The sequence below is a fragment of the Pungitius pungitius genome, chromosome 14 (genome assembly GCF_949316345.1).
Source record: "Pungitius pungitius chromosome 14, fPunPun2.1, whole genome shotgun sequence".
NCBI classification, from domain to species: domain Eukaryota; kingdom Metazoa; phylum Chordata; class Actinopteri; order Perciformes; family Gasterosteidae; genus Pungitius; species Pungitius pungitius.
Window position 1 is genome coordinate 5,939,011 of NC_084913.1, and position 25,278 is coordinate 5,964,288.

General features: G+C 47.5%; 1 protein-coding gene across 3 annotated transcripts; it reads right to left on the reverse strand.

Annotated features, from left to right (window-relative positions):
- Positions 1 to 2,246: 2,246 nt before the first annotated feature.
- LOC119227594 (G patch domain-containing protein 2-like) lies at positions 2,247 to 23,475 on the reverse strand. 3 transcript variants are annotated; one of them, XR_005121364.2, is made up of 12 exons: positions 23,078 to 23,474; positions 21,368 to 22,030; positions 16,969 to 17,030; positions 16,131 to 16,289; positions 15,950 to 16,029; positions 15,786 to 15,850; positions 15,655 to 15,694; positions 15,466 to 15,557; positions 10,995 to 11,080; positions 4,743 to 5,774; positions 4,522 to 4,583; positions 2,254 to 3,773 (listed from the first exon to the last, which is right to left on the reverse strand). XR_005121364.2 is itself a non-coding variant. In XM_037486508.2 (10 exons), exons 2-10 carry the CDS (start codon positions 22,024 to 22,026, stop codon positions 5,632 to 5,634), a joined length of 1,386 nt encoding a protein of 461 aa, XP_037342405.2. In that variant the 5' UTR covers positions 22,027 to 22,030; positions 23,078 to 23,474; the 3' UTR covers positions 2,248 to 5,631. The 3 variants fall into 3 exon arrangements, 2 of the variants coding, with proteins under 2 accessions (XP_062413215.1, XP_037342405.2); XM_037486508.2 differs by having other exon boundaries at positions 2,248 to 5,774; XM_062557231.1 differs by lacking the exon at positions 16,131 to 16,289 and having other exon boundaries at positions 2,247 to 5,774; positions 23,078 to 23,475.
- Positions 23,476 to 25,278: the final 1,803 nt, after the last annotated feature.

Genomic DNA, 25,278 nt, shown 5'->3' on the forward strand with positions numbered 1-25,278 from the left:
GAGAAGGGGGTTGGTCTGAGTGATAGCACTAGTTAGTATTTTTTTTTTTTTTTCAAAATGGGCCACTTGAATCAGGGAGATTATACGGTTTTTATTGGCTGTCAGGAAACACAACTTTCTGCGTACTTCACCCGCTGAAGCTCGTAACGCTCTGATTAGAATGCCAGCAGAAATGAAAACGGATGTTGCTGGTGTAAAGACATGGGGGGGGGAAAAAGATGCAGGACGAGCACAGATGCTGGAGTTTGCTCTCCCTCAAACACACACAAAAGAGGACCATCGCATGCACGCAGACTGAATTCATACACCGAGCTTCCCGGTCAGAGACTGAACCGTGTCTCTTCTGAACTGGATACATGGGACACATCAATAGGAGTGTTATCTCTCCGCTAAGTGAATATTGCATTGAGCTGATATGTGATATTTGAATTTCCCATTAGGGGGCGGAATGTGTGTCTGTGTGGAAAAACAAAAAGAAGAAAAAAAAAAAAGGCTCAGTGATGCTTGCTCGTTTCGGAACAGGCAGTGAATGGAAACCTTGCTTCACGGCTGCAGCGTGTCACGGTGGTGATAAGGATGAAGTGATGGAGGGAGACTCCTGATGGGGGGACTGGTAACCAAACTGACTGCTGCTACTCACAGGGTCACCTACACAGGGAGCTCGCAACTCTCAGTCTGAAGACTAACTCTCATCTTCCTGGACTCGACCTGATCACTGTGACCGTCTCCAGACGATTGAAATCGGTCCTCACATTGACTCGAAACACTCCAGTCTATTCGCATCTGTCAATCTTTCCAAACTCGACTCTCTCCCGTTTGCCCGCGTGGGGGGGGGGGGAGCGAGAGAGAGGGCAACGTCTAAACTCCCCAACATGACAGAGCTGGTTGTTTGTGACGAGGAGGAAGCCATTGATTTTTCCTCCATTTCACCATCAATCTGGGGGAGAAGAGGCGGGCTGCGGGTGCTCAGACAGCTGATGATGTGATTTGTAAACCGTGGGCCACGCCAGTGAGCCGAGACTCTCAACGCAGCGACCACCGCCGCCTCCCTGCGTCCAGTCACAGGATTCACGGCGGGGGACCCGACGATGATCTCCGTCTGTCACAGTGAAAACGTGCTGCGTTCAGCGAGACGAAACGCGGCCTCACTTCACTGCGAACATTCGGCCTCGTCATCGTTTAGTCTGATGAATCAGGGGGGAAAGAATGGGTTGCATAGCATAGTCAACTTCTTATGATATAAAAAGTGTTGCACCTTTGTAGCAGCTCCAAAGATGGCAAAGTGGGATCCATAAGGCCGCCTCTCGATGCTGGTTGGACTGGACTTTTTTCACATGTTCATAATAATAATCGTTTTTTCTTGGTACCCAACGCTTCACGATTTAAATCTAAGGGAAAACGTACAGATAAGACACTACTAGAGAAAACACTAAAAAATTAAATGAATAATATTCATGAAACCCAATGATTTGTCCACCTGATTGTTTTATATTTTCTAGTTTTTAATTAAATGTCTTACAATATACCCCTCAGGGTACATTCTAACCCCCTTGGTGAACTCTTAACTTTTCATCTAGCTCTAAACTAATGATATACCCACACGTACAGCCCCTCATCACATCATTACGTATCAACACACTAAACTTACACTAAACATGGTGAACATGAAAAACAAAAAAAACATTGTGAGCAAATATGACTACAGTAAATATTTAGCTCAAAGCCTCGTTGTTTTTCTTTACTACATCAGATATAGTTGTTTCTTGGTCGTAAAAAATTATACTACAATGTGTTGATTTTCTATAATGTCTCAAAAAAGGCATCGGTCAAAAAAAGTACTACGTACGCGATTTAAAAGTCAAAGAATTGCTAATATATTTAACTTATAACTGGTTTTAAATTATTTTATATTAAATATGGCTGAAAATAATATAGTATGAATTTTATTTTACTAAAACTTTGTGTTACTGCGCGTCTTAATCATAGTAAAGTATGTAATAAAAATGTCATAGTGACGCATGTCATAAATTGTCACAGTAATGTAAGTTATGAACAATGTAATACAGAGGAATTTAATATTACATAAAAATGCAGTCTGAGATATCGGAGTACAGTTACTTAACAATGTCATAGTATGACTGACATAAAAAGTCCTCCTTTAGTATGTGATAGAAACGTCTTTAAACTTTTAATAGTATACTATGTCATACAAATACCAAAGAAGGTGTATTTAAAAAAGTTACAATAGGTCATAAGAATGTAATTTTAAGTCTATGCCATAAAAGAATGGAAGAAGAAATTTCAACTTTTTTATTGCCATCTCCACAATATAACGAAGCAGTGGTTGGCAAAAACAATCTGAGATCTTAGGCACCCAAGATCAATGCTGTTAGACCACAAATAAAAAGAAGATGAAATAGTGCCAAATCATGAAATATCTCAAATGTAATTTAATTCAAGGCCTAACTTGGATTATACTTAAAATCCGCCGTCTTTTTCACCCAAACTACACACACAGTGTTCTGCTGTGTGTGTGTTTTTCCGACCTCACGGACTCACAAGGTGAGAACGATGTCAGCGTCCCATGAAAAACACTTCGGGGCATCCTGGTGACCGGCGGTTTAGGTCCGTACAATATTCTGTGACTGTGACATTCGCAGATCAATACAAATGTTTTTTTTTTTTTTTTATGAATACGTATGACATGGAAAAATGACATCACATTGTCTCTTTTTAAATCCCATTTATATAATTCTGAATACATAAATGACACATGGAGAACTACTACTTCTTAATACAGCTTCTAACGCATAATAACATTCATACACAGTGTATTCCAAAGTTATCCACTTCACTCTGACACTTGTTTGGACACAAAACCTGCTGCATAAACACTGCGCTGCGGGTTTGATTGAACGTCTCTCTCACATCTAGTGACACAGAGCGGGAGGAGTAATCCTCTTCAGATCGTTCGCAAGCAATTAAGCAGGCCTCCGTTGCTATTAAATATGAAGATAACAGCCCACGCGATAAGATGCTGTTTGTACCACGTGTCAAATGTGGATAGCTGCCTTAGAGCCCTGATATCAGGGAGATCTTTTTAAGTCCTTGTAAATGACATTTCAAAAATACGACAGTGAAAAAAAAAAAAATCGAGACATATCTACACTACTATCGATCATGAAATTGTCCTCGTGCCTAAATCCTCAATTAATGGACCTGTAATTATGCATCACATCATAAATAATACACATTTTACACAGTGCGGTACATGGATTCATAGATGAAATCAGGTCTGGTATTCCACCGAACAAGGCAAACACATAAATACTTTGAGCTGCCAAAAAACACCAGATCATGTTGAATAAATTGATAATTGCTAATGCAGGTTTGCAGATTTCATTTCGAAACCCAACGCGAGTCGACTCGCAGCGTCCATTTGTCAGCAGGAACCAGAGAGCCTCTTTTTAGCGCCACTACGAGCTAAAAAGAAAGAAATAAAAAAAAAAAACGCCACCGACCAGAAAGGAGCCAAAAGAAAAAGCAGATTCCCCCACTGACCTGTGACCCGGGAGGGGGGGGGGGGGGGGCACTGAGTTCTGCCCCGCATGCATACGGCGGAGGTTCAAACAGAGTTTATGACTGCATTATCTCTCCCCCTCCTCAACACCTCTCCACCCATCGGTGGACACCAGGAGCCGCCATGCGCCGAAAGCAGACGGACCCGGCATCACTCATTCACTCGCCTCCTAGGTGCCTTTGTCAGGTGATTGCTGGCGGAAAAAGGAAAACAGATCAATACATCTCCCATGGGCCTGACAGCTAATCTTTACCTGGGATGAAATATGAGTGGGACCAGCCTGCTGGATTCCTTAACTGTAACAGGGCAATTGACTGGCTGCACGGAAGCCACCCAACCCCCCCGCCCCACACACACACACACTTCCTGGCCATTGGAAGCACATTTTGGGGCATACAGTGTGGCCGGGACGTCGTCAGGGTGAGTGCTAATTACCAGAGAGGAAGGGGGGGGGGGGGGGGGGGGGGGATTTCTGCATCTCAGCTGTCCTTGGTACCAGGACACACATTGACGGATAGAGCAACCGCAAGCGAGCTCTCCTTAAAAAACACTGCAGTCAATACTTGTCGACGTGTCCGGGGGGGGGGGGGGGGGGGGGCGCTGTCTTAAAGAAGCCACCATTGTATTTATCAAAAGATTCTTTTTTTTAATTTCAACTATCAATTTATTCAGTGTGGAGCATGTGTTCCCGGTGTGGGAAGAGCCCAAGGTGCTGCTGGGCTCCTTGGTCAAGCTGCAGGAAGAGGGGACCATGCAGCGCTGCGTGGGGGGGGAGGGGGGGGGGGGCTGTGCCTCATTTTGACTGATTCCCCGAGGCAGGATCTGGTGTGTGAGGCGTCCATTTAGATGAGTGTGCACACACAGCATTTATAAATGTCATCCGTGGCCAACATGATCACATAAAGCTTTCTCAGATGGATTATTGCAGACGTATAACTCACGTTAATTGGGAAATCTCATCCCACTAAATGCGATTCTTCTCTTCGATAAGGCTTTAAAGTTTCTGAAAAAGACAGGGAAATGAAGCTGGTGTTAATGCGGCTCATTTCACTCCTTTGTAATTATTATTAAAAAATGAATATGTTCTTTAGTGCAGGGAAGATTTCAAATGAGGATTTTAGGCATTTGTCAAAAAAGGTGACGGAAAATACTCCTTGTTTACCAGCTTGGCGAGAAGTGTGTTTCATCCCACTATATGCTGCCATTGATCTTTTAATGCATCTGATGCCGATGTAGGTGGAGCAATGTACACCCCCAGGGTAGGTGGAGACGCATGGGGTACCGTCTCCAACAGGTCTCCAGCTGGCCCCAGAAGCAGCTCAACCACCACCACTGAAAAACACCCGTTCAAACACAGCCGATTTGGGGGGGGGGGGGTCTGGGGGGGGGGGGATTTGAATATGGAAGGAGGGCTGAAGGGAACAGAGGCGGTCCACACTCCCCCGTGTGTGGTGCTAATGAGCACCACGCGCCGTAGCTTTTCAAACCCATGCTAATAGGAGGCCTGCACTTTGTGCGGCTCCCCCCCCACCCCCCACCAGCGGTCGCCTCTCTCCAACCCCCTGTAGCAGCATGCGGCGGCGGCGGTGGCCAAACCGCCGCGACGCTCGGGTGCTGCACGCCAAACCGCTGCGACGCTCCGGTGCTGCACGCCCCAGCCGCTGTCGGGCCGGTGTTCCCGCTGACAGGCGGCGCGGCGCGGGGCGTGATTGTTGGGGCTGGGTGGTGGCAGGTGGCCCGGAGGCCGTGCGTGGAAACAGGAGGAGCCGTCCAGTCTGGAGTCAAACGAGGAGCCTCTTGAAGAAGCTGCTTTTGAGGAGATGGCGGAGGGCTTAACAAGGCTTGATTGCATTAACATTTGTCATGCTTATTATACTACTGGGAAGACTGGATTTAGCGGTAACATGCTGATTTGAGGAGTAATGACGTGCTTTTGTGAGGCGGGTGGGGGGGGGGGGTTGTTATAAAGTTTGTGAGAGGCGTTTTGGCCTTTGGAATTCTCTGGCACAATAGCTTTTTCCCCTTCGTCGCCGAGGTGCTCCCGTCCGGCCCTATTCCGGTTCCTCGTGGTCCCTCCGGAGAAAAGAGAGACTCAGTGAACCCGGCGCACTTGGTGCCACGGCCTCGAGGGTTGAGGCGTTACTGCCCCCGCGTGCCTCGGTTCTCCGGTGATCCTTGTGAAATGTGCCGCTGGCTGCGGAGAAAAAAGAGAGAGAGAGACATCGGCGTGGATGTAACGCGGCATCGAGAACAAACACTCACGTGGGTCACATTTTCCCGGGAACCGTTTCAATGGACAGCGTCTCGAGAAATAAAAGCGTAATTCGGTCCATGACTCGTGGATCACGTTTTAGGTGTATTAAAATACAACTTTGAAGCAATCCTCTTCAAATAGGTTAAATATTAATGAGGTTTTGGTCAAGTGAGCCAAATCCAATTTGGCCCCATATGACTTGTGGACATGGTTATTAAAAGGCCAATCTGTGCTGCTTCTATGGCTTAAACCCCCCCCCCCCCCCCCCATCTTGAGTTATGCAGTGTAAGAAGCTGTATGTTTTTTAACTTCATTCATCACACGTTCTTCCTTTTTAAAAGATCCCTCTTTCTCACCTTTAAAGCGTTTTCTCTCTGGGAAGGAGAAAGCCTGATCGGGAAGAGAAAAGGGGACCAAAAGACAGAGGAACTTTTGAACAACTGCCCTCCCCGAACCCTGCTGGACAAATATATCTCCGTATAGATTTCCCCGAAAAAAGTTAAGGGGCGGTCACACATTACATTTGCGATGCAGTCCCAGAGCAGAGGACAAGGGAACTGGAAGTGACATTGTGGCTCTGGGCTGTCTCGGAGGATTAACCATTACAGCATTCACTGGCAGGTGCTTTTGCTCCTTCCCATTATATCTGCTTGTGCCTCTTTCCAGATGACTTCTTCCCCAAACTGATCCAGCGGGCAAGATAATTGATTAATATTTCTTGAGGGGACGATGACTAACCCGTTGCCTGAGTTTCAAACCAAACACTGGGGATAAACACAGTCCAAGGCTTGGATCAAAATATCAGGGTTTTTTTTTACGTTTGACAGAAACACGATAATTTCTGGGAACATTTAGTCTGTGAGTGTGTTGACATGCACAGGGAATACCAAACATTCAGAGCCTCTGCCCTAGGTCAAGGTCAAGGTCACGGATAACCCTTTTCATACACATTTTAACATTGTGAGGAAGAGAGCAGAAGTTTGAAAAGCTGAGTATTTAACACCAAAAAATCCACAGCAGGTAGAAATAGTGTCAATGATGAATCGGAAGGGTTGTGAGATGTTTAATGGGATACGGGAAGAAGGGGAAATATTTTATTAGACTCTAAAACATAATCGTGGCTATATATAGGGAGTCACAAAAACAAAAAGTATTTAACAATACATTGCATGTGTTTAATGTATAAAGGTATGAAGTAGCATAAAATTGAAGTAGTTTGAAAGTACAGTACTTATGCTAACGTTTTTTACGTAGGTAATTAAATAGCGCATTCACTTACTACATGGGATTGAAATATTAGAATATTTGTAAAGGAACGTGTACAAAACAAACTATTTGAAAATCCAGAATGTGAATAATGAACATTCTAAATAAACGATACGCTAATTTGTAAGATAGATTTGCATCCAGCTGGATTTCACACCAAGGTCGATAAAACCATTACAACGCAATGGTTTTCTGTCAATGGGAGAATTACACTACATGCATCTATTGTGGGCGATAAAGGGACGTTGAATGGAAGCATCTCGCCACGTTAATAAGCTCTCATGTGATGCTCTCTGAAAACAATCATTACGGGCCTTCTTGGAGCACTCCCCTTCCCTGTGTTTATTAATCAGCTAATTACACATTGACAGTAATGGACCTGCTGATTCCCACACTTAAATGAACAGGGCTGAATAGCCCTTTAATGATTAGCCATTTCTGTTTCTCTCTCCTGCTCCCTCACTCCTTATCTCTCTCGCCCACACACACACACACACACACACACACACACACACACACAAAGAAAAAAGAAACAAATCAGAAATTCAAAATCAGACGTCTCGGTGAAAAAGGTTTGCACACAAGTGGCGAGTAAAGAAGCCTCTGCAAGACCGAGCTACTAAAAAAAAATCCCAAATGGTTACACTACGTCAACGTGTGTGGGTTTCGAGCGTTAAGCTCGGCCTCCAGCGACAGCGACAAAATCAGCGTTAAAAGTTTGGTTGAAGCGGTCGCAGGCAGGTGCAGGTGGAGACGGAGAGTTTTTTTTTTTTTTTTGAAGGACGCGAGCAGGGTGCGGAGTGGAGCCGGAGAGGGCGAAATAGTGCGGTGGGCTGCATTTCTGTCAGCAGAAGTGATGGCTGAGCGGTGGCGTTATTTGTCTTGTGCTGCCACGCGGCCCCTCGCACCAGCCCGGGCATTAATGAGAGGGGGGCCGGACCGCCGGGCAGGAACACGGCGGGCCTCGGACGCAGGTGATCCGTCAAAGCGGGCGGGCCCGTCTTGCTCGGGCAAGGAGACGCGTGGAGACGGAGGGGAGAGGAGAGGAGAGGCGGCCCGGGCTGACCGAGGGGCCTCCGCGAGGGGGGGGGGGGGGGACGTGTGTGTGGCACTTTTCGACGTACACGGATAGGGCGCCGACAGGCTGACGAGGTTGATCCAACCAACTTCGCGGCCTGGCCATCGCTGACAGGTGACATTAGGCGCACGGCACGAGATCATGTTTGGTTTTTATTACCATCATCCCTCTATGGGGATAAATATGAAGGGCATTATACAGTGGGAGACAGCAGGGGAGGAGTAAAGTCGCAGTAATGAATTAGTCTGTGTGACACCAGCCAAGGCTGTTAAGATGCTTCTGGATCTGTACGGATTCATCTTTGCCTCTAGAATAATACTCCAAAAATCTGTGGAGTAATAATTCAAGTTATTTCAAGTTTCAATCTGCATTTTTTATTATAACCATATAGGTGTAACAGAAAGCTGGCCTGCTTTGTTCTTCATCTAGCGTGGAGTTGTTATATATAGAGTTGGATTGTTGAACGGATGGTGGTGAGAAAAGGAGAAAATGGCCAATTTACGGCTGAGAAATGGAGCGGCCGTCTAATCCAAACAGATACCCGGGCTTGATAAGTTGTTGTTTCTTTTCTTCTTCTTTTTTTTTTTTGTTCACTACCTGCTCCCGCACTTCCACTGCAGTGCTAAAAGGGTAAAGAAAGAAGACAAAGCAACAGCTGGGTACCGCCTCAGTAATTCCCCACGGAGACCTGGAAGACACCTCGGGCCGCAGACCATTTTCACTCCTGATTACAGAGCTTCAAATCAACCACTAACACACACAACAATCCACTTCCTCCGGCCGCCCTCGGACAAAGACACCGGCTGTCGCCTTCGCTGAGAGCGACGCGCCCCGCTCTCGCTCCCTCCTAAACGCAGTGAACAATCCTTCCATGCAAACAAGATGTTAACCCGAGAACAACTCCCGTCAACAAATCACTAAATCGGATTTAGTCTCCCGAACACATTGGTGTCACACAGCGGCCCGCAAACCAAAATGCGCGCGCGTGAAGGCTTGTCACGGCGGGGGGGGGGGGGGGGGGGGGGGGGGTGCATCTCGTGGCCGCTGGTGAGATTAGCGAGGAGAGAGAGAGAGAGAGAGAGAGAGAGAGAGAGAGAGAGAGAGAGAGAGAGAGAGAGAGAGAGAGAGAGACGCGGCAGGCTGACAAAGTAAAGATTTATACAGAGCAGTCGCAGCTGCAGAAAACTGACATTGGACGACATGGGGACGCGTGATAAATCACGGTGGACAGGGGGGCACTGGACTCAAGGATGCAGGAAAACACCAAAGGGGGGCAGGGGGGGGAGGGGGGGTTGTGCCAATCAGAGACTCCCTGATTGGCACAGGAACGGATCACCTTTCAGGTGCTTCATCCAAAAGACACAGTGAAACATCCAAGAGCAATTTAAAGGATCTCTATTTTTTTTAAAAATGGGTGAAACTAACAGCGCTATTCCCTTTTTTTCTTTTGCTGGAGATTATAACTATTATATCTTTTTTCCCCCCCCCACCTACAATAGATCGTGGGTCGGTTAACTGTGGAGGAATTGAGGCATGCGCCTCGCTCCTTGCAGGCCAGGGGTTTGTACCTCTATGGGAAGTGGCTCGGCGCTGGGCAGGTGAAGGACAGAACTGCCGGCCATTCCATCACTCAGTGCAGTAAATGGATGCCATATGTATTCAAGTAAAGCAGTGGCTGTTTTTAAATTCCACCTCTTTTATCCAAATGAATGATGGATCCTGGGACGGGGCGCTCTGCGACAATATTAATATAAATCAGAGGCCTGCACCCCTCACTAAATCAGGAACCCACCGGCGTTTGTTATTCAAATGACAAACGGCGTTCTGAGGGAGTCAAACAGGGAGAAGAAAAAAAAAAAGGGTGGACGAACCAATTCAGATTTCAGATCCGGCAAAGACACGAGGCCCCCGAGCCGTGACTCTCAATGAAAAAAGGCAGCTTCTGCCTGCTGCTCTGTGCCCACTCCACACCAAACCAGGTACCAGGTCCACCTGTACACGTCCCTCGGTTGTTAAGCCACCAAATATCACACATGAAACACAGAGAGAGGCCTGCGTTTTTATTTTTGAAATCCTAGCTTCCCCAAACCGGCGTTGTATAGCCATTGTATACGTTTGGGCAGGAAGTAACCAGTACGCCCCCCCCTCCCCTCTCTCGTTCCACTCTCCTTTTCCATTGTTAGGTCTTGGTGGGCACATGTGGTGAGAAGAGCTGGTTGCTGAGGTGCAATGATTCAAACCTTCTGGAATAGCACTTTCACTAATATCAATAATTTCATTTCCATACTCGCTAATAACCAAATCGGATACTTTCTGCTCCCAACACTTTTTAATCAGCACAGTTATTATCACCACCCTCAGCTCAGAGAGAAAATATCTCTCTCATCTTCTCATTTTTGCTAATAACGTCAATAAAGCATCATTAATGCATTTTTCATGTTAGTGTCGACTGCGGTAAATGAAGGGTTTGACCCCCGGTGGTGGTGGTCATTTTAATCGGAAACTTCCAGAACTGAAGTATATCTTGAGGGGGGGGGAGGGGGGGGGGGGGGGCATGGAAGTCTGTAGCTTATTTAATGGCAACACTTTCATCACCAAAGTCATTGAGACTCATCCTCTGGGCGCGAATCTTCTCGTGGTGATCAACTTGAAGAAGTCACGCACACAGAAATGGGCTCTGTACACCTTCATTGCAACGGATCAAAACCGGTTTTATCTCAATAAAAAGTGTCTTTATTTTTATTTATTTATCTATTCTACTGCTAGTGTAAGGCAGCAAACGTAAAAGGTTCATCAGGACGTGTGGAGGCCGATACCTGATGTTGTGACGGACACAGCCTCCGTTGTCCTCCTCCTCCTGATGTCACTGCAGGACTGATATGCAAAGGAGACATTGGTCTGCCTGGGGGGGGGGGGGGGGGGGGGGGGGCACAGATAGAGAGAGCAAACGTTACTCACAATTTGATGACGCAGCAATACACCTAAACACGTAGAAATCTAATACATTTCACAAAAGTCAATAGAAGGCCAGCGAGGCGTGTTTGCAAACACAGCAGCTTACATTTAGTCTCTATATTTTGCGACATCTTAATTTTTCTTCATTAATACGTATTTTCACCGTGGAGAATATCTGATGGGGGGGTGGGGTGGGGGGGGTTGGGTGCATGTGGCTCAGTCATTGCACAGTCCACATAAACAAATTACACCTGCTCTATGGCTCCTGTGTCATATGTCAGGAGCTCTGAAATAGGAAAAGCCCCCCCCCCCCCCCCCCCCCTCCCGACAAGCTTAATAGCCCTGACTTCAAAGATGTAAAGTTAAGGTCAAGGTCCGTTCCATCACTCTGGAGGGTTTGGAGGAGGGGGAGTGGTGGGAGGTGAGGGGGCGGGGGGGGGGGGGGGCTGTGTATGTTTGTACCAAAGAGGAGGGGGACGGATTGAAAGGGCAGTCAGTGCTCCCCTTGGACATGACAGAAAACTCCACTTCTGTGTTCTGTGTGTTGATCAGAGCGAGCGTGCGTCTCGGGGAGAGGACGTAATCAACAACAAAGAAGAACAAACTAAACGTAGGCAGGCATTGTAACTGCCGGCGTGTTGAGGAAGGTTCAAACTGATGAGAGCTCCTTGTTAGCCAGTCAGCGGCTCTTGTTGCACTGCATGAAGCCCACTAGGCTAACAGGCACGTGCTACAATAAGGCCCCCCCCCCCCCGTCAGGGCAGCCTTTTAACAGGCAGCCTGTTCCATGACCTCAGCACATAAATCACATGACGGGTGTGCGGTGGCGGCGCGCCGCGCGCCGCTTTGAGCGGAGTCTCTATGTTGTATAATCAATAGATATAAAAATAAATGGCTTGACCGTTATTCTCTCGCCGCTACCTCGCTCTAATAAAATCCCAGTAATGCATATTTCATTTACTTTTATACTTATTGATTACCTGTACTCCAGTTAGTAAATCACGCGCCTATCGATCCCTCAATCGCACCTCTGTCGGACAGCACATAACCAGCCATTTGCGCTGCTGATAAAGAGCTCAGGCATTGAACTCCCCACAATAAATCTTTGCAAACTAACTTTTTAATTCCAAAATCGATCCCCCCCCCCGTTTAACAACGTGGCGTCACTTCACGAAGCGCGGCCGCGGCATTAAAAGTAATACCCCGATGCGCTTGGTCCTAATGTGCCGAAAGGTCCGTCCCATTCCGTCCCTTCCCTCACTACGCCGAGGCACCCGAGGGCCCGAGGGGCCACAGCCGCTCAGGGGGAGGGGGGGGGGGGGGGGCGGGGGGGCGCCGGGAGCCCACCGAGACACCCGGCACAATGCTGATCAAACATGAGAAGGCCATCAGCTGGCTCATTAACCAACGCAAAACACCACCACTCATCTCAGAGCACAACCCGAAGGCTTTTAATGAGCGCGTTACGTGGCTCAGTGTAAAAAATGAGAGAAGTGGTTAAAAAAATGAAAAGAATATGTGCAACACTGTTTTTCTTTTATTACTTAACATCTGTTACTTCATCAGTTTAAGCAGCGCGACAGATGTTAGCCAGTTGTTTTGTCCCTAAATACACAAAAACAAAGCTTGACTTCGAGGCAATGAGCAAGGAAAAAACAAGTAATGTGTAAAGAAGACTGCCAACAACTCGATTCTATCAAAGACACAAGGACACCGAGCAAAAAGTATCTGAGATGGATGCTTCGGGTCATCTGAGACACTTTTAAATGCAGCGCAGTCCCTGAGGGGACAGAATAAAACAGCACTGACACAGGGTCAATTGTAATTTTGGAGCCCACATCCAAAAGCAAATACATCAATTAAAACGAATAAATCAAAAGAGGAGCGAGGAGCCGCAGTTACAAAATGGCCATCTATTTTCATTAGGGTACACGGCGCTTCGGCTGCGAGGAGGATCTCAAGATTAATAGAGGTATTCAAATGAATCAGAAAGGATTAGGGTCTCCTGGGAACATAATCAATAGCTCCAAATCAATAATCAATAGGCCACTCACACCAATATACTAACTGCTGACACCGAGATCTCACAATTAAAACGAAAACTGGGACGGGAGTGGTGAAAGACGACGACTTATCTCACAGCGCGGGCGTCGTTGAGGGATAAATAAGTGGATGGATAAAAGCTCGGATCAGCTGGGAGGCCGTTTTATGCATCGAGGCCTCGAGCATTACGGCCAAATCCCACAAAAGCGCTAAAAGGATAAACAGCATGCAACCGCACGCCGCCTCTTATCGCTCAGCATCAAATCCGTGATTGTCGAAACGTCAACTTCGCTCCCAAAAACAGAAGGCGGCACCTTTTGTTAATACAGTATCGTTTCTAACCGGGCCGCGGTGCAAAGATTAATGCGGCTCTCTTCCCACGGAGAGAAATCACTTTTCTCTCAAGGGTGTTTGGATACAAAGAAAAGTCAGATGTAGGGAGAGTGGGGGGGGGGGGCAGTGGGGGGGCAGTGGGGGGGGCGTCTTTGCGCTAGAAATCGATCATTCCCGTAAGACGCTCGAAAAGAAAGGAAAATACACTGAAGTGATACCAGGAGTGGCCCCTTTTTTTTTTTTTTCGTCCAGAGTTTGTTCAGAGCAGGCACGAGCAATGATGGCGTCGCTCATTGTCATGCAAAACAACCCGTGCAACTTGACGGGCGTGCTCTTGTGTGCGTGTGCGTGCGCTTTGGGGGGAAGTGAGCGGCGGTGGCCGCGCGTGCCGAGCCGGGCCGCGAGGACACGGCGACCGTCTCACTGGAGAGTGGATTTGAGCGGCCCGGGGGAGGGAGATTCAGCTTGTGCCGTCCGACGGGACACATCAGAAGCCCCTCTCGTCAACCCCCCCCCCCTCCCCTCTCCCCCCTCTCTCTCTCCCTCATTCATTTGGGAGTATGATTTATACTTTTTGAAGTGAAGGGTCTTGAATCCCTCTATAAAGGAATTAAGAGGTCTCCCCTGAGTCCGCCATTCAAATGAGAGCATGGCAGGGATATGAGGGCTTTTTAATAGAGAGAAATTAGTATTCACAATGCCTCAAACTGGAATCTGAAGGAACCTTTCAGGTGGAGAAGAAAGGGCCAGTTTAGAAAAGAAAGCCCTAAGAAGTCGGGGGCTTTTCATAGCAGTCGTGTTTTTGCCCCTCATCAAGGAGTGCCGGGGCGCTCTGTGAAACAACCCAAGAGAGCGGGAGGAAGAAGAGTGTGTGTGTGTGTGTGTGTGTGTGTGTGAAACAAAATTAGGAATGCACCATAAATAGGCAAGAGTGGAAACAATACAATGAGGAGTCCCACGGACTCGAGGCCGGAGGGGGGGGGGGGCTACGCGGCTTCTCAACTGTCCCCCATGCAGTTCCAACGGTTCCAGGGATGACTGGGAGCGCTGTGATGCTTTGACAAAGATCCTTTGGATAAACCTTTATTTTATTTTTTCGCCTGGTCCCATTAATGCAGGATCTGGAATCTGCATTACAACTATGTCAACACATAGCATTTCTCTCTTTGGAAACGCTGACCTTGAATGCTGTTGATTTTAAGTATTGCTGCATCGCAGTTTATTCTCAGTTCAGCTCAGACTTTGTCCCGGGATCCACAGAAATGTTCTGTTTGGGGCCGACTGACCTCACACATAAGTCACATCCCTGCGTAGGAGGGCAAACGATAGATTTCTTTTGTCTGTAAATTACTTTTGGCAAACAAAAGGAATAGTGTATTTGCTCATGCATTGCACATAAGCATAGTGTACTACTTAATTGAATTTAACCAAAAGGCTTTAATAAAAACGTCTGCATTTTGACACCAAAACTAAATTAGTTTCATGTAAGTTTACACCAAATTCACCAATTCAATACGTCTCAAAATTGGGGTTTTACTGTTGTAGTGGTCATTTTCTTTAACCCACGAGAGGCCGAGCAGTGAGGACGTAAAGCCAAAGACAACACAACGCATCGGATGGATGTGCAGCACGGACACGGAAATATGCGCGTTGTGTATTGTTTACAACAACAAAGAATACGCATCAGACGAAATCCTCCCACGGTGTATTGCAACATTGAACATCCCTCGAATTCACTGATTTATGCGGCAATTAATTAACTCCCATAAAGTCTCTGAGGCATCGTCTTAACAAAGATCACTTTAGTTAACAGCGACCTATGCTCCGTAACGGATTTGTTTAAAATGAAACAACCATACACTTTGTGCATCAATATATTGAGCGTTGATGGAAAAAAAAAAAAACACGCCGTGGTGTCCCCAACAGGCCCAATATTCAACACGAGGCGTCAATTACCTGTTTCTGCAGTTTGAAGTGGAACATCGGAGATGGGAGCTCTCTGACATCATGTCAAGTGGACACACTGGTAATGGGCACAACGGGCTCAACTGGAAATTGAAAGCACCAATAACTTGCTTAGTTTTTCACCATTAAAGTCAAACTGGAAACGAAAAAAGGTTCAAAAGCGCTGATTTTGCAACGCACCTGGCATCGGTCTCGTTTTCCAACAGAAGGCAGCCAAAGACTAAAAGGAGATAATGAAGTAAAATCACCAGGGGCACAATAACACCAGAGTTACGCAACAATTTCACAGCGTTTTGACCAGTGGATCTCACTCTCTCTGGTAAGGATCTTGCGAGAAGTGCCGCAGTCTCTCTACAAACACCGGCACGCCGCCGCCCTGTAAGACACAAGAGCTGCACCGTCAAAACACAAAAGGCCACGAGTGGCGTGCGACTGTGTCAACCAGCCGAAGACGGGAGGCGTCTCATGCTCAAACCTTGCTGGGAAGCCGCCTCCTGTCCTTCCGAACGCAGCAGGCGGCGGAGCCAGGCCCTCGAGGGGAACGACACGGATACCCTGCAACAGGCAAACGGCACGTTCAGACAACAAAAACAAAAAAGGCTCTAAAAAAAAAAAAAAAGACACCAACGTTGGTGAGAGTTTGTGTTTCCCCCCACCTCTCTGAGAGGGCCGCGCCGGTTGCAGGAAAGTAGGCGAGGGCCGGTTGTCGTCGAGGGGCGGCTGGCTGTCCGGCTCCCAGCCGGGCAGCAGGCCGGCGACGCCCTTCCCGACGCCGCAGTCGCCCTCGAAGAACCAGTCGCTCTGCTCGTCGTCGCCTGCGCACGTAGGGGGGGGGGGACGGGACGCGGCGTCAGTCGCGGGGGGCCTGCTGTGCGATGCCGTGTGCGATTACGCAAGGCGCCACCGCTGTGGAATTCCTTTTGCTTTGTTGAATGTGCACTTTGACTCCGGAGAACCGTTTTTAAACATTCCCTTTGGTTAAAAAGCAAAGCAGCTCGAGCGCTTTTGCCTCTTTTTAGGGTAACGCGCTCCTTTAATTACACACCGACCAGACATCGGCGGTCCCGTCCCCAGACGGCGAGCTCTTCTCACGCCTGTCAGTCAGCAAAGGCCGACGGCGGATCCATGCCTCTCACAGTCAAGGTGTAGTGACAACTGTTAAATCAGAGGCCGCCTGTCCCCACCGCGGCTAATGAGATTAGCAAAGGCTTCAGCGCTCATTAACACGACATGACAACGTCTTATTAGAGTCGCCTGGGTGCCCAGCAACCCGGCCCGTGGTGCGGAAACCTCCCTCTCTCGGCCCAGAATTCCCTCAGAGTCGAGAACGGGTTTGTTCTCCAGATCTGACGACTCATCAACACTTTGTGTGTTAACCCCCCCGAATACACAAAATGAGATCCAGCGTTTCTTACTTACTAAATTGAACTGCAATAAGTGATGAAGCTGTTTTATAGATCTCAGGGTGTATTAACCGTATTGATGTTGTGATACCTTGTCTTCCCTCGTCATTGGTGAACAGGCCGGGGTCACTGCTGCACGTGCTGCTGGTTTCCCTGCAAAGAGAAGAAGAACAACGTCACATGCTAACGATCACCACCGGGTCCTGTTTGTTTAATGTCAACGATGTTTGAGGATGAGGAACTCTTGCTTTGAATCGTCATTTTCAAACCCGAACGGGCTGTTTGGGTCAAACGACACCAGAGCATCTGGAAAGTGCACAGTGTCAATCAAAGACGTGCATGCCCCTTTAATGTCAAAATGGAACATGTAGCGTTGAATAATACGGAATAATGGAGGAGTCCGGAGCTAGAGGTCGACATAAATGGAAATGACACAGGAAGACGGACTGTGCGGTGTTCTCCCTCGTTGCGATAGCAAACACAAAGGCACGAGGGGAGGCTCTGATCGAAGCCACTGAGTGACATGCACAATCTAATTGAATATCCTCCGCTGTCAGCTCCAATCTAATCTGGCCTGCGTTGTGGAGGATGACAGGAGAACGAAACACATTCCCCGGCCCCCTCCCCCCTCCCCCCTCCCCCCCTGCCGCCCCTCTGGGTGTGCCCCGTGCACAGAGCGACACACAGACCGGCAGCTTCCACACAACAACTGGCCGACATCTGCTGCGTGGGCTGCCGCTGCCGCTGCCTACTGCCGGGGCCGCTCCGGCACCGCTCCTCTGCACACCCCCGGGGCAAACCCCTGTTGCAATTCCTGCACACCCTTTGAGCCCCCCCACCCCCCCCCTCCCTGCTGCCCCAGACCACCCTGGGTTCCTCTGGCTTTTTCACACCTCAGCCACCTTCAACCGAGACCTCCAGACACTCCAAGGTCATGGAGGGGGGGATCCGGGGAGGGGGGGGGGGGGGGGAGAAGTGACACAGATGGAGGGAGAGAAAAAAAGCATTTCCTCTCTCTGACAATGCGGTCGTTGCTGACTTTGTCAAGCACACAATTTTAACATGAATATTAAATTAGGGATCCTCCTGCGACCACCACGGCAGCTTTCTAAAATGCATTGGACCGGAGAGATTATTCACCAACAAACTTTACTAAACTATCTCAACGTCTCCAGTTGTTTCACTTAAACAATGTAAAATTTCATCCGGATAAAGGTTCAACTATAGTCCTTTCATATATTCATGACCTGATCTTCGTACATTTTGTCACATTCAACCGTGAAAAGAAAAGAGGGGGCAACTTGTGCTCTTGATTGCGTTGCATTTCCCTTCTTGTTTCTCATTGCTGACCTTGCTTTTAGGAGCAAGCTGGAGGTTCAGATCAGCGCTGATACGGCGCTTTGCCATACTGCAGAGGCCTCTAAGTGACGGGAGGATCTGGAAAAAAAAAAAAAAAACGTCCGTCCAGCCTGCGTGGCTTCCTGGCCAGATGGTCCTGCATCATCTCCCCTCGCCCTCCACACGGAGCAGATGTGGGAGGCAGCGGGGCCTCTGGAGGATGTCTGGATGCCTCGTCGAGCAGGCCTGGACCGTTACTCCACCCTTCAACCCGCCCCTTCGGCCCCTTCCCCCGGACTGATTCCCCGGGCCTCGGCTCAGCCGTACCCCCACCGCTGGACACATCTGGAGCTCGCAACACCAAAACAGCTCATTTTTATGCTTCGTCCTACAACCCTTCGTAGAGATTAGGAACCAGTGGTGGTAAACTATTTCCAGCAGGGTGGCAGCTTCTTCCACATACTTCTTTTTTTGGGAGGGATTTCGCTTGAAAAGAATCGCAGGTATAAACAATTAATTAGAGACACCCATTAAGTATTTATCCGTATTAAAAGGTGTAATGTGATGTCGCTTGGAGCAGCACAGAGGGCCAATTTGAGAGCGTTTGCATTAAGTACTGCCTAATTAGCGGCATGAATAATGGAGAACCCCCATTTTTCCTAGGACCAAAAGAAACGCCGAGTCTTTCTTCAGCAGTGACCTTTCGCCAAGAGAAGTTGACAAACCCTTTGTGCGTACTTGTGAGTCTCGTGGCTCACGCACAAAACAGGACTTATCCCAGTCATGAGATATTCTACTTTGGCTTAGGTTCTATGAACACAAATAAGTCTTAATTACACAAAACAGCATATGTCCATGGCGAAACAACGGCAAGGGCAAAAACTAAATCTGCCCTCCAGTGTTTCAGCGGTGAACTTAAGTCCCCACGTGGCCCCATTGTTTCAATCCATGCCAAAGAGGTGATGCAAAACACAGTATCCAGATGAGCACTAATCATTAGTATATAATCCTCAGCTCCTGGGAGAGGCAGGCCAGTTTGCACAGAGATTACAGGCTAGCCGCCATTTATTGAGCCCGGGCTCATTCTGCGGAGGAATAAAGACGAGGCAGAGACAGAAGGGGTGGGGGGGGGGGGGGGGGGGAGCGCTGATAACAATGGATCTGTGGGCTCTTCAAACAAACCACCCCAACCCAAATCCATGCCCTCTTCCATGGGCGTCTGATTATAAGGTTATCCCACCATCCCCGAGCTGCAGTAATTGGATTAGTCTCAGAGATTTATGAAATTAACTTCGGGCAATTGCTGCACTGCTCTCCCCCCCCCCAAAAAAAATTCCCTCATGGAGTTTTCAAAATACAAATTACAGCACGAATACACGCCCAAGTGTGAGAAAGGCACGCACATCGGCTTGTTTTTTTTTTTTTTTGCAGCTAAACAGCTGCAGACGGGGCGGCGTGCGTCCACGCGGGACTCAGGTGAGGCCGGCCTGGGAGCCAGGTGGCCTTACTGCCAGCAGGCCCAGGCCAGGTCCAATCAGGGATGCTTGGAGCCCAATTTGGAGCTGCCAACATCTGCTCCCCTTGAACTCGGGTGGCTGGAGGCAAGGCTCACCTCCGTACGCACATACGAGGAGTGACCTTGAGGAGAAGCATGGTTTTTTTTGTTCTTTTTTTTTTTTTTTTTTTTTAAGACCAGACACTCCATGGGAAAACGGGTTAATGTAATAAACGGAGACTAAAAGGAATCTGACCGCTTCAGAAGACATCGTTGGCATCTGTGTCTTGACATTAAACGAAGCGTGCGCGCTGTGTGTGTTTTTTTTTTGTCATCTCCTCACCGCGGTTGCCTTTTGTTTGTATCCTTTCCCTCCGCTACAGCTTATCCATTAGATTGTTGAGCCCTCAGCGCAGTGTGGCAGTCCACTGAGCAGCAATCAAGAGTGTTGGCGTCGTGTAAGTGAGAAATGATTGACAGCGTGCTCCGGTGTTCCCATTTATTTCTTCTCCGGAGCTGTTTTCTGTCAGAACGGCTATTGATTTTTCCATAAAGTAAGAAAACAAGTACCGTTTAGGGGCTAGGGAGGTCAACGCAAATTAAACCAGACGATCTAAAGCCTTCTTGTCTGTCCCATTACCGGTTACCTCAGACGTCTTCTTATTCCATGTTTTATATGATCAACAGATAATGGGATCGGCAAGCAAAATAAATTGCGCAGCAGCATGACAACACATTGAGAATGGAAGATCCAAGGATTATTGATAGATAAAACATTAGATCAACCTAGGCAGATAAAAATTGTTTGTTGCTGCTCTTTACAACAAAAACCACTGGGACATTATTATAATATAATTGTCAGTGTTTTTGGAACAGGAACTTGAAATGTGTCCTTTTCGATTCCACAGTACACGGAGAATCGTAATAACGTAATGCCGCTCTCAGGTGCCGGCTACAGCAACATTTACAAATACAATGCGCAGAAGAGGGCACACTGCGGGACATCGGGCCAGGACAAGCTTTAATTACCCAGCCCCGAGAAAGGAATTCATCTCAAAACAAATCAATACCACACCCAGTCACTTATTTATTTGTGACGATATTCCTCAAAAGGAAATAATGAGCTTGTGGATGCCCAGAGGCATAACTATCAAAGATCCATCCCTGGTGATCATTTCAGCTGTAGGAGATGAAGTCTATCATTCATTTTTAATGTCCATTCAATACTTGGACAGTGGAGTGGTATGATTGTGCTACTTTTTGTCCCTCGGTTTAGTCGAGGACACGCTGAATATTGACAAGTGGCTCGATGAAGACAGGCGGTATAGATCATCTTAAATGTCGCCTTGTTTAATTGCTCCTGTCTGATAGTAGTTATGCCCGTGACTTTTATGTTATGGGTTTAACTGCCGTGGTAACTTTCCATTTAAAGGGTAAAAAGGGCTTTTAGAGTTTTTAGCTCCTTTTTCAGTATGGTTTTAATCCTGACTTTTTAAACAGCGGGCGGGTTAACATTTGGCTGGTTGCAACGTTGTAAATTAAATGTAAAACTTTTTCCTACTTATAACGTCATTCCAAGTAGAGGCTAACTGTGTGGGTGTGTGTGTGTCAAGAGAAATGTTTGAATACAGATATTCTCCCTTGAAGTTAACATTACCCCTCGGACATGTTTTCATCAGCGGCGTCCCGGTGGTCCTTGACCATCTTTCTCTTCCAGCGCTCCTTTCCCGTCATCCGGGCTCCTTCCGTCGGCCGCTCCGCTCCCGCGAGACCGGCGGACCGGTTCTTCGGAACCGAGAGACGCTGCATTCGAGGCGGCCTGTGTCTACGTTTCCTATCCACGCCAGAGACCTTCAACTTCTGCTGCAGCCTCGCCGCGATGTCCGAGCTCATGCGCTTGACCTTCCTCCGCCTCCTGAGCTGACGGCCCGCGTTGCTCTCCGTGAAGGAGTCGGACTCCGGCCAGGAGGGCTGCCTAGTCCTGACGGGGCCCCTCGCGACGGAGCGCCATCGGTTGGCCGAAGTCACGTCGTCAGAGTCCGAGTTGGCCACGGCGGCGGCCATCGTCGAGGAAGTCTTCTCCCTGTATCCTTTGGTCTCGTCCAAACTGGACTCGGAGGCCTCGATCCAGCACCGTCTGTGCTGCAGCGGGTAGAGGGAAGATTCGCGACAGCGCCTGCGGCCCCGGCGGCGGCGGGTCTGCCGGCGCCGGTGCAGCGGACTCAGGACCATTTCCTCCCACAGATCCCCCAGCTGGTTTTTCTCTGAGGTCTGCTCCAGGGCGGACACCAGGTCCTGCACGAGCTCGTCCATCATGGTGCTGGAAACCAAAGATCCACAGTACAACGGTGAAACTCAAGGCCATGTTGGAAGGATGTTCAGAGGGGAACTAGTAAAACTGCAGGCCCAGAACAGTACAGGTAGAAACCTAATGGTGACATGACAGACCCTTTGACCTTGATTAATAACATTCGGATGATATAATGCAAGGAGAATCCAAAAACGTTGAGTTAAAATAATGTCTTTCTGACAGGGATATGACAATATTTTCCATGAGAGGGATTTGTCTATTGTCAGAAATGTTGCCCTACCATTTCTACTCTGATTACATTCCCTTTAACACATCTCCAGGTGTATTGGTTTATTGTGACTGAAATTGGACATCCATGAGCAGGGTATTTTAGGACAGTATTTGATTTGATAAAATATCTTGAGGTATTTGGTGCTCTAGATTACAATTCAACACAACATTACACATATCCACTTCTATCCGTTACTGAAATCTATAACTATGGGTTTGGTCAAAGGTCTAATTGATTTGGAACTGATGCAACATCTAACAAGGAGCTCTCCTGATCCAACCTGACCATTGGAGATGACACACATCTGTCTGTCATCTCCAGGTGTGGTTGGTTGTTGTCCTCCTCTAAGTCTGGCGGCGTGCCGTCGTGGAGGATCACGTCGAGGCTCCCCTTTGTTCGATTTCAATGGCGTTGTGAATAAAGCGCTTGTTGGAGCGTCAGCACGTCGGACACACGCACGAAACAGCGGCTCCGCGACTCGGGGCTCCGTGCGGCAGCATCGGTGTGGCAGAAGAAGGCTGGTGTGCGTGCCCGTGTGCGGACCGCGTTACGTAACAGCGTCTAAAACGCGTGAGCTGTGCACAAGGACGGGCTGAGCGGACACACGCCTTCCTCCTGTTAGCCATCGGCGAAAACAACCCCCGTCAAAGCGCGTTTAGCGCGGGAACCGCGTCACGAGGCCAAACGCAGACACCACCACGACGTTTTTTTTTTTAGTAATAATGGGAAGAGAGTCCGCAGTGTGTGTGCGTGTGTGTGTCTTCTCTTTTTTTTTTAGCACTCACCAGTTGGAGCTTGCCTTGTTTTTGTTTTTCTGCCCAGCTGGGATACCCGACGTACTTCCGCCCTGACGTCCGGCCAATCAGGAGCCTCCGACTCGCTGTGACGCAGCAGCCAAACAACACGTCACACCGCCGGTGTTCATGCGGGATACGGAGCTTTGAGTCTTTTATTTACACGATCAACTGTACCACGGACCAGCATCGTGACACTCTTGTAACCAGCTGATAAGTTACAAAACTTGTGTATTTTCCCTGCAATGTGTGCGTGTCCAACGGAAAATATATCGAGCTTGTATTGTATTCTCAATGTAATCAACACAAATCTGCATTTATGTGGCATTTAATCTTTCAGGGCTGCAACTGAACTATAATGATTGTAGTGGAGAGGAGATACCTTATATTTTTTCTGTAAGATTTGTCTGATAAACAATTCTTTCAAATAAAGTTTTAACAAAAATATTGAATTAAACTCAATATAATCGATTATTCTGTCTACAAATAATCTTCCACGGATTAGATCTCACAAAATCTTGCTGAATCAACATATGTACGTACATATTTCATATACTGTTCATTACTTCAAACAAAATCGCCAAACAGGTTACTTTTGTGCTTAGTTGGGGAGATATCTTCTGCACTTTGTGCACTAAAATATGTGTTATGTATGTAACAACTCCCAATAATGTTGAATTGTCTCTCAAAGGCAGCGTGTTGCTGAATGAAGTAGGGGAAAAAAAGAAAAGTAATTTACCACTTTTTTCATCTCTCAGATGAAGGCAGCCCAAATAATACAAAATAAAAAAAAAGTCTGTGAAAATGAGTACAAAAGCCATTTAATCTCTCTCATCTTCCTCTTAATAACTGCAAATTTCCCCCTGGGCCCATGGGAGAGGGCCTCTCTGTGCCGCTGCCACCTTATCTGTCGCCTCCATATTTCGGCAAGCTGAGCAGCTCCCTCAGTAGCCAGCCCCCGGACTCCTCTCGCTGGGGCCTGTGGGGAAGTTGGGCTCCTGGGCCCACCATTGTTCTGGCCTGGGAGGAAAGTCCGGAGAGAGCCCTGAAAGCCGGAGAAAGGGAGTATTAAAAAAAAAAAAAAAAACTTGAGCCACTGCTTCATTAAGCGCCAGCCTTTCACAAGCAAACATATCAGAAACATCCCCCCTTTCAGAAGCAGTAATTAGCAATTTGGAAACCTTTCCCCCTCAGGATATACACTTTCAATTTAGTCAGCAGCTTTAGATTCTTATGCACTTAATATTCATTGTTTCTACCATCTTCCCAATTTCTCGACGCACATTGTCTAGTCTTTTACTGGCGATAAAGGGTTTTATCTTTCATGTAATTCTTCTTTTCAATGAGCCCTCTCTGCAAGTGAAGTTAATTTTTTATAAATACAATTTCAAAGGGATTTTTCAAAGAATGTGAGGGATATGATAGCAAAGTGCTCTTCAGGAAGTGCCAGGCTGAATATCACATTGAGGTTTTTTCTTGATTGATTAAGTGTGGCTGCGGATAGTGTGCTGGAAAAGTTCCTGCAACTTACTCCGGAGTTCCAGTGTTTAGCAGAGGAAACCTCGACAACTAATGTAAACGTAAACGAAATGGCATATTTCAGGAGATATACAACACAGCTTCCGTTTGCATGGTTGTGACTTTGGCTCTTCTTTTTTTTCTCACTCTGCTTGTATTGGCATTGTCAACCCTTTGCTTGGATTTAATGGCAATGTTTGCAAACTGCTTATTAAGCCAAACCACACATTGCACCTCAGGGGGGGGGGGCAGGACTGGCACTTATCTTTGCCACCGTGGAGTCTTTGTTTCAAAAAACGCTACCACTTCCATTCATTTCCAATCAGCATTGTCTAATGGAAATAATTGATTTCTGCCTCGTTTTTTTTCCACAAATGAAAAAACACTCGCGATTAAACATTTTGTCTCCAAATCTAAATTCCAAGATCCCCATCAACACTGGAGGAAAAAAAGAGAAGGTAACTCATTAAAGCAAAACAAAAAAAAAAAAAGAAAGAAAGAAGTTGCTAAGACGAGAAAGAGAGGAGGCAGGGAATGAAATAATGAATGGAGTCCGAGTGAGCTATCTTTCCCAGGCAGAGCGCCACTAGGGATGCAAACTCTCAGCCACCAGAAATGAGCTACCTATCTGTGAAAGGAGTGACTGCTCCATCCTATTTGATTTGGCTCCCCTA

Coding starts and splice junctions, on each gene's coding strand:
- LOC119227594 (XM_037486508.2), bottom strand. CDS start 22,026: ATGATGGACGAGCTCGTGCAGGACCTGGTGTCCGCCCTGGAGCAGACC. Junction 16,030..16,130: donor GGCGCGGCCCTCTCAGAGAG/GTGGGGGGAAAC, acceptor TGCCTGTTGCAG/GGTATCCGTGTCGTTCCCCT. Junction 5,775..10,994: donor TGTGTCCGTCACAACATCAG/GTATCGGCCTCC, acceptor TTTTCTCCGCAG/CCAGCGGCACATTTCACAAG.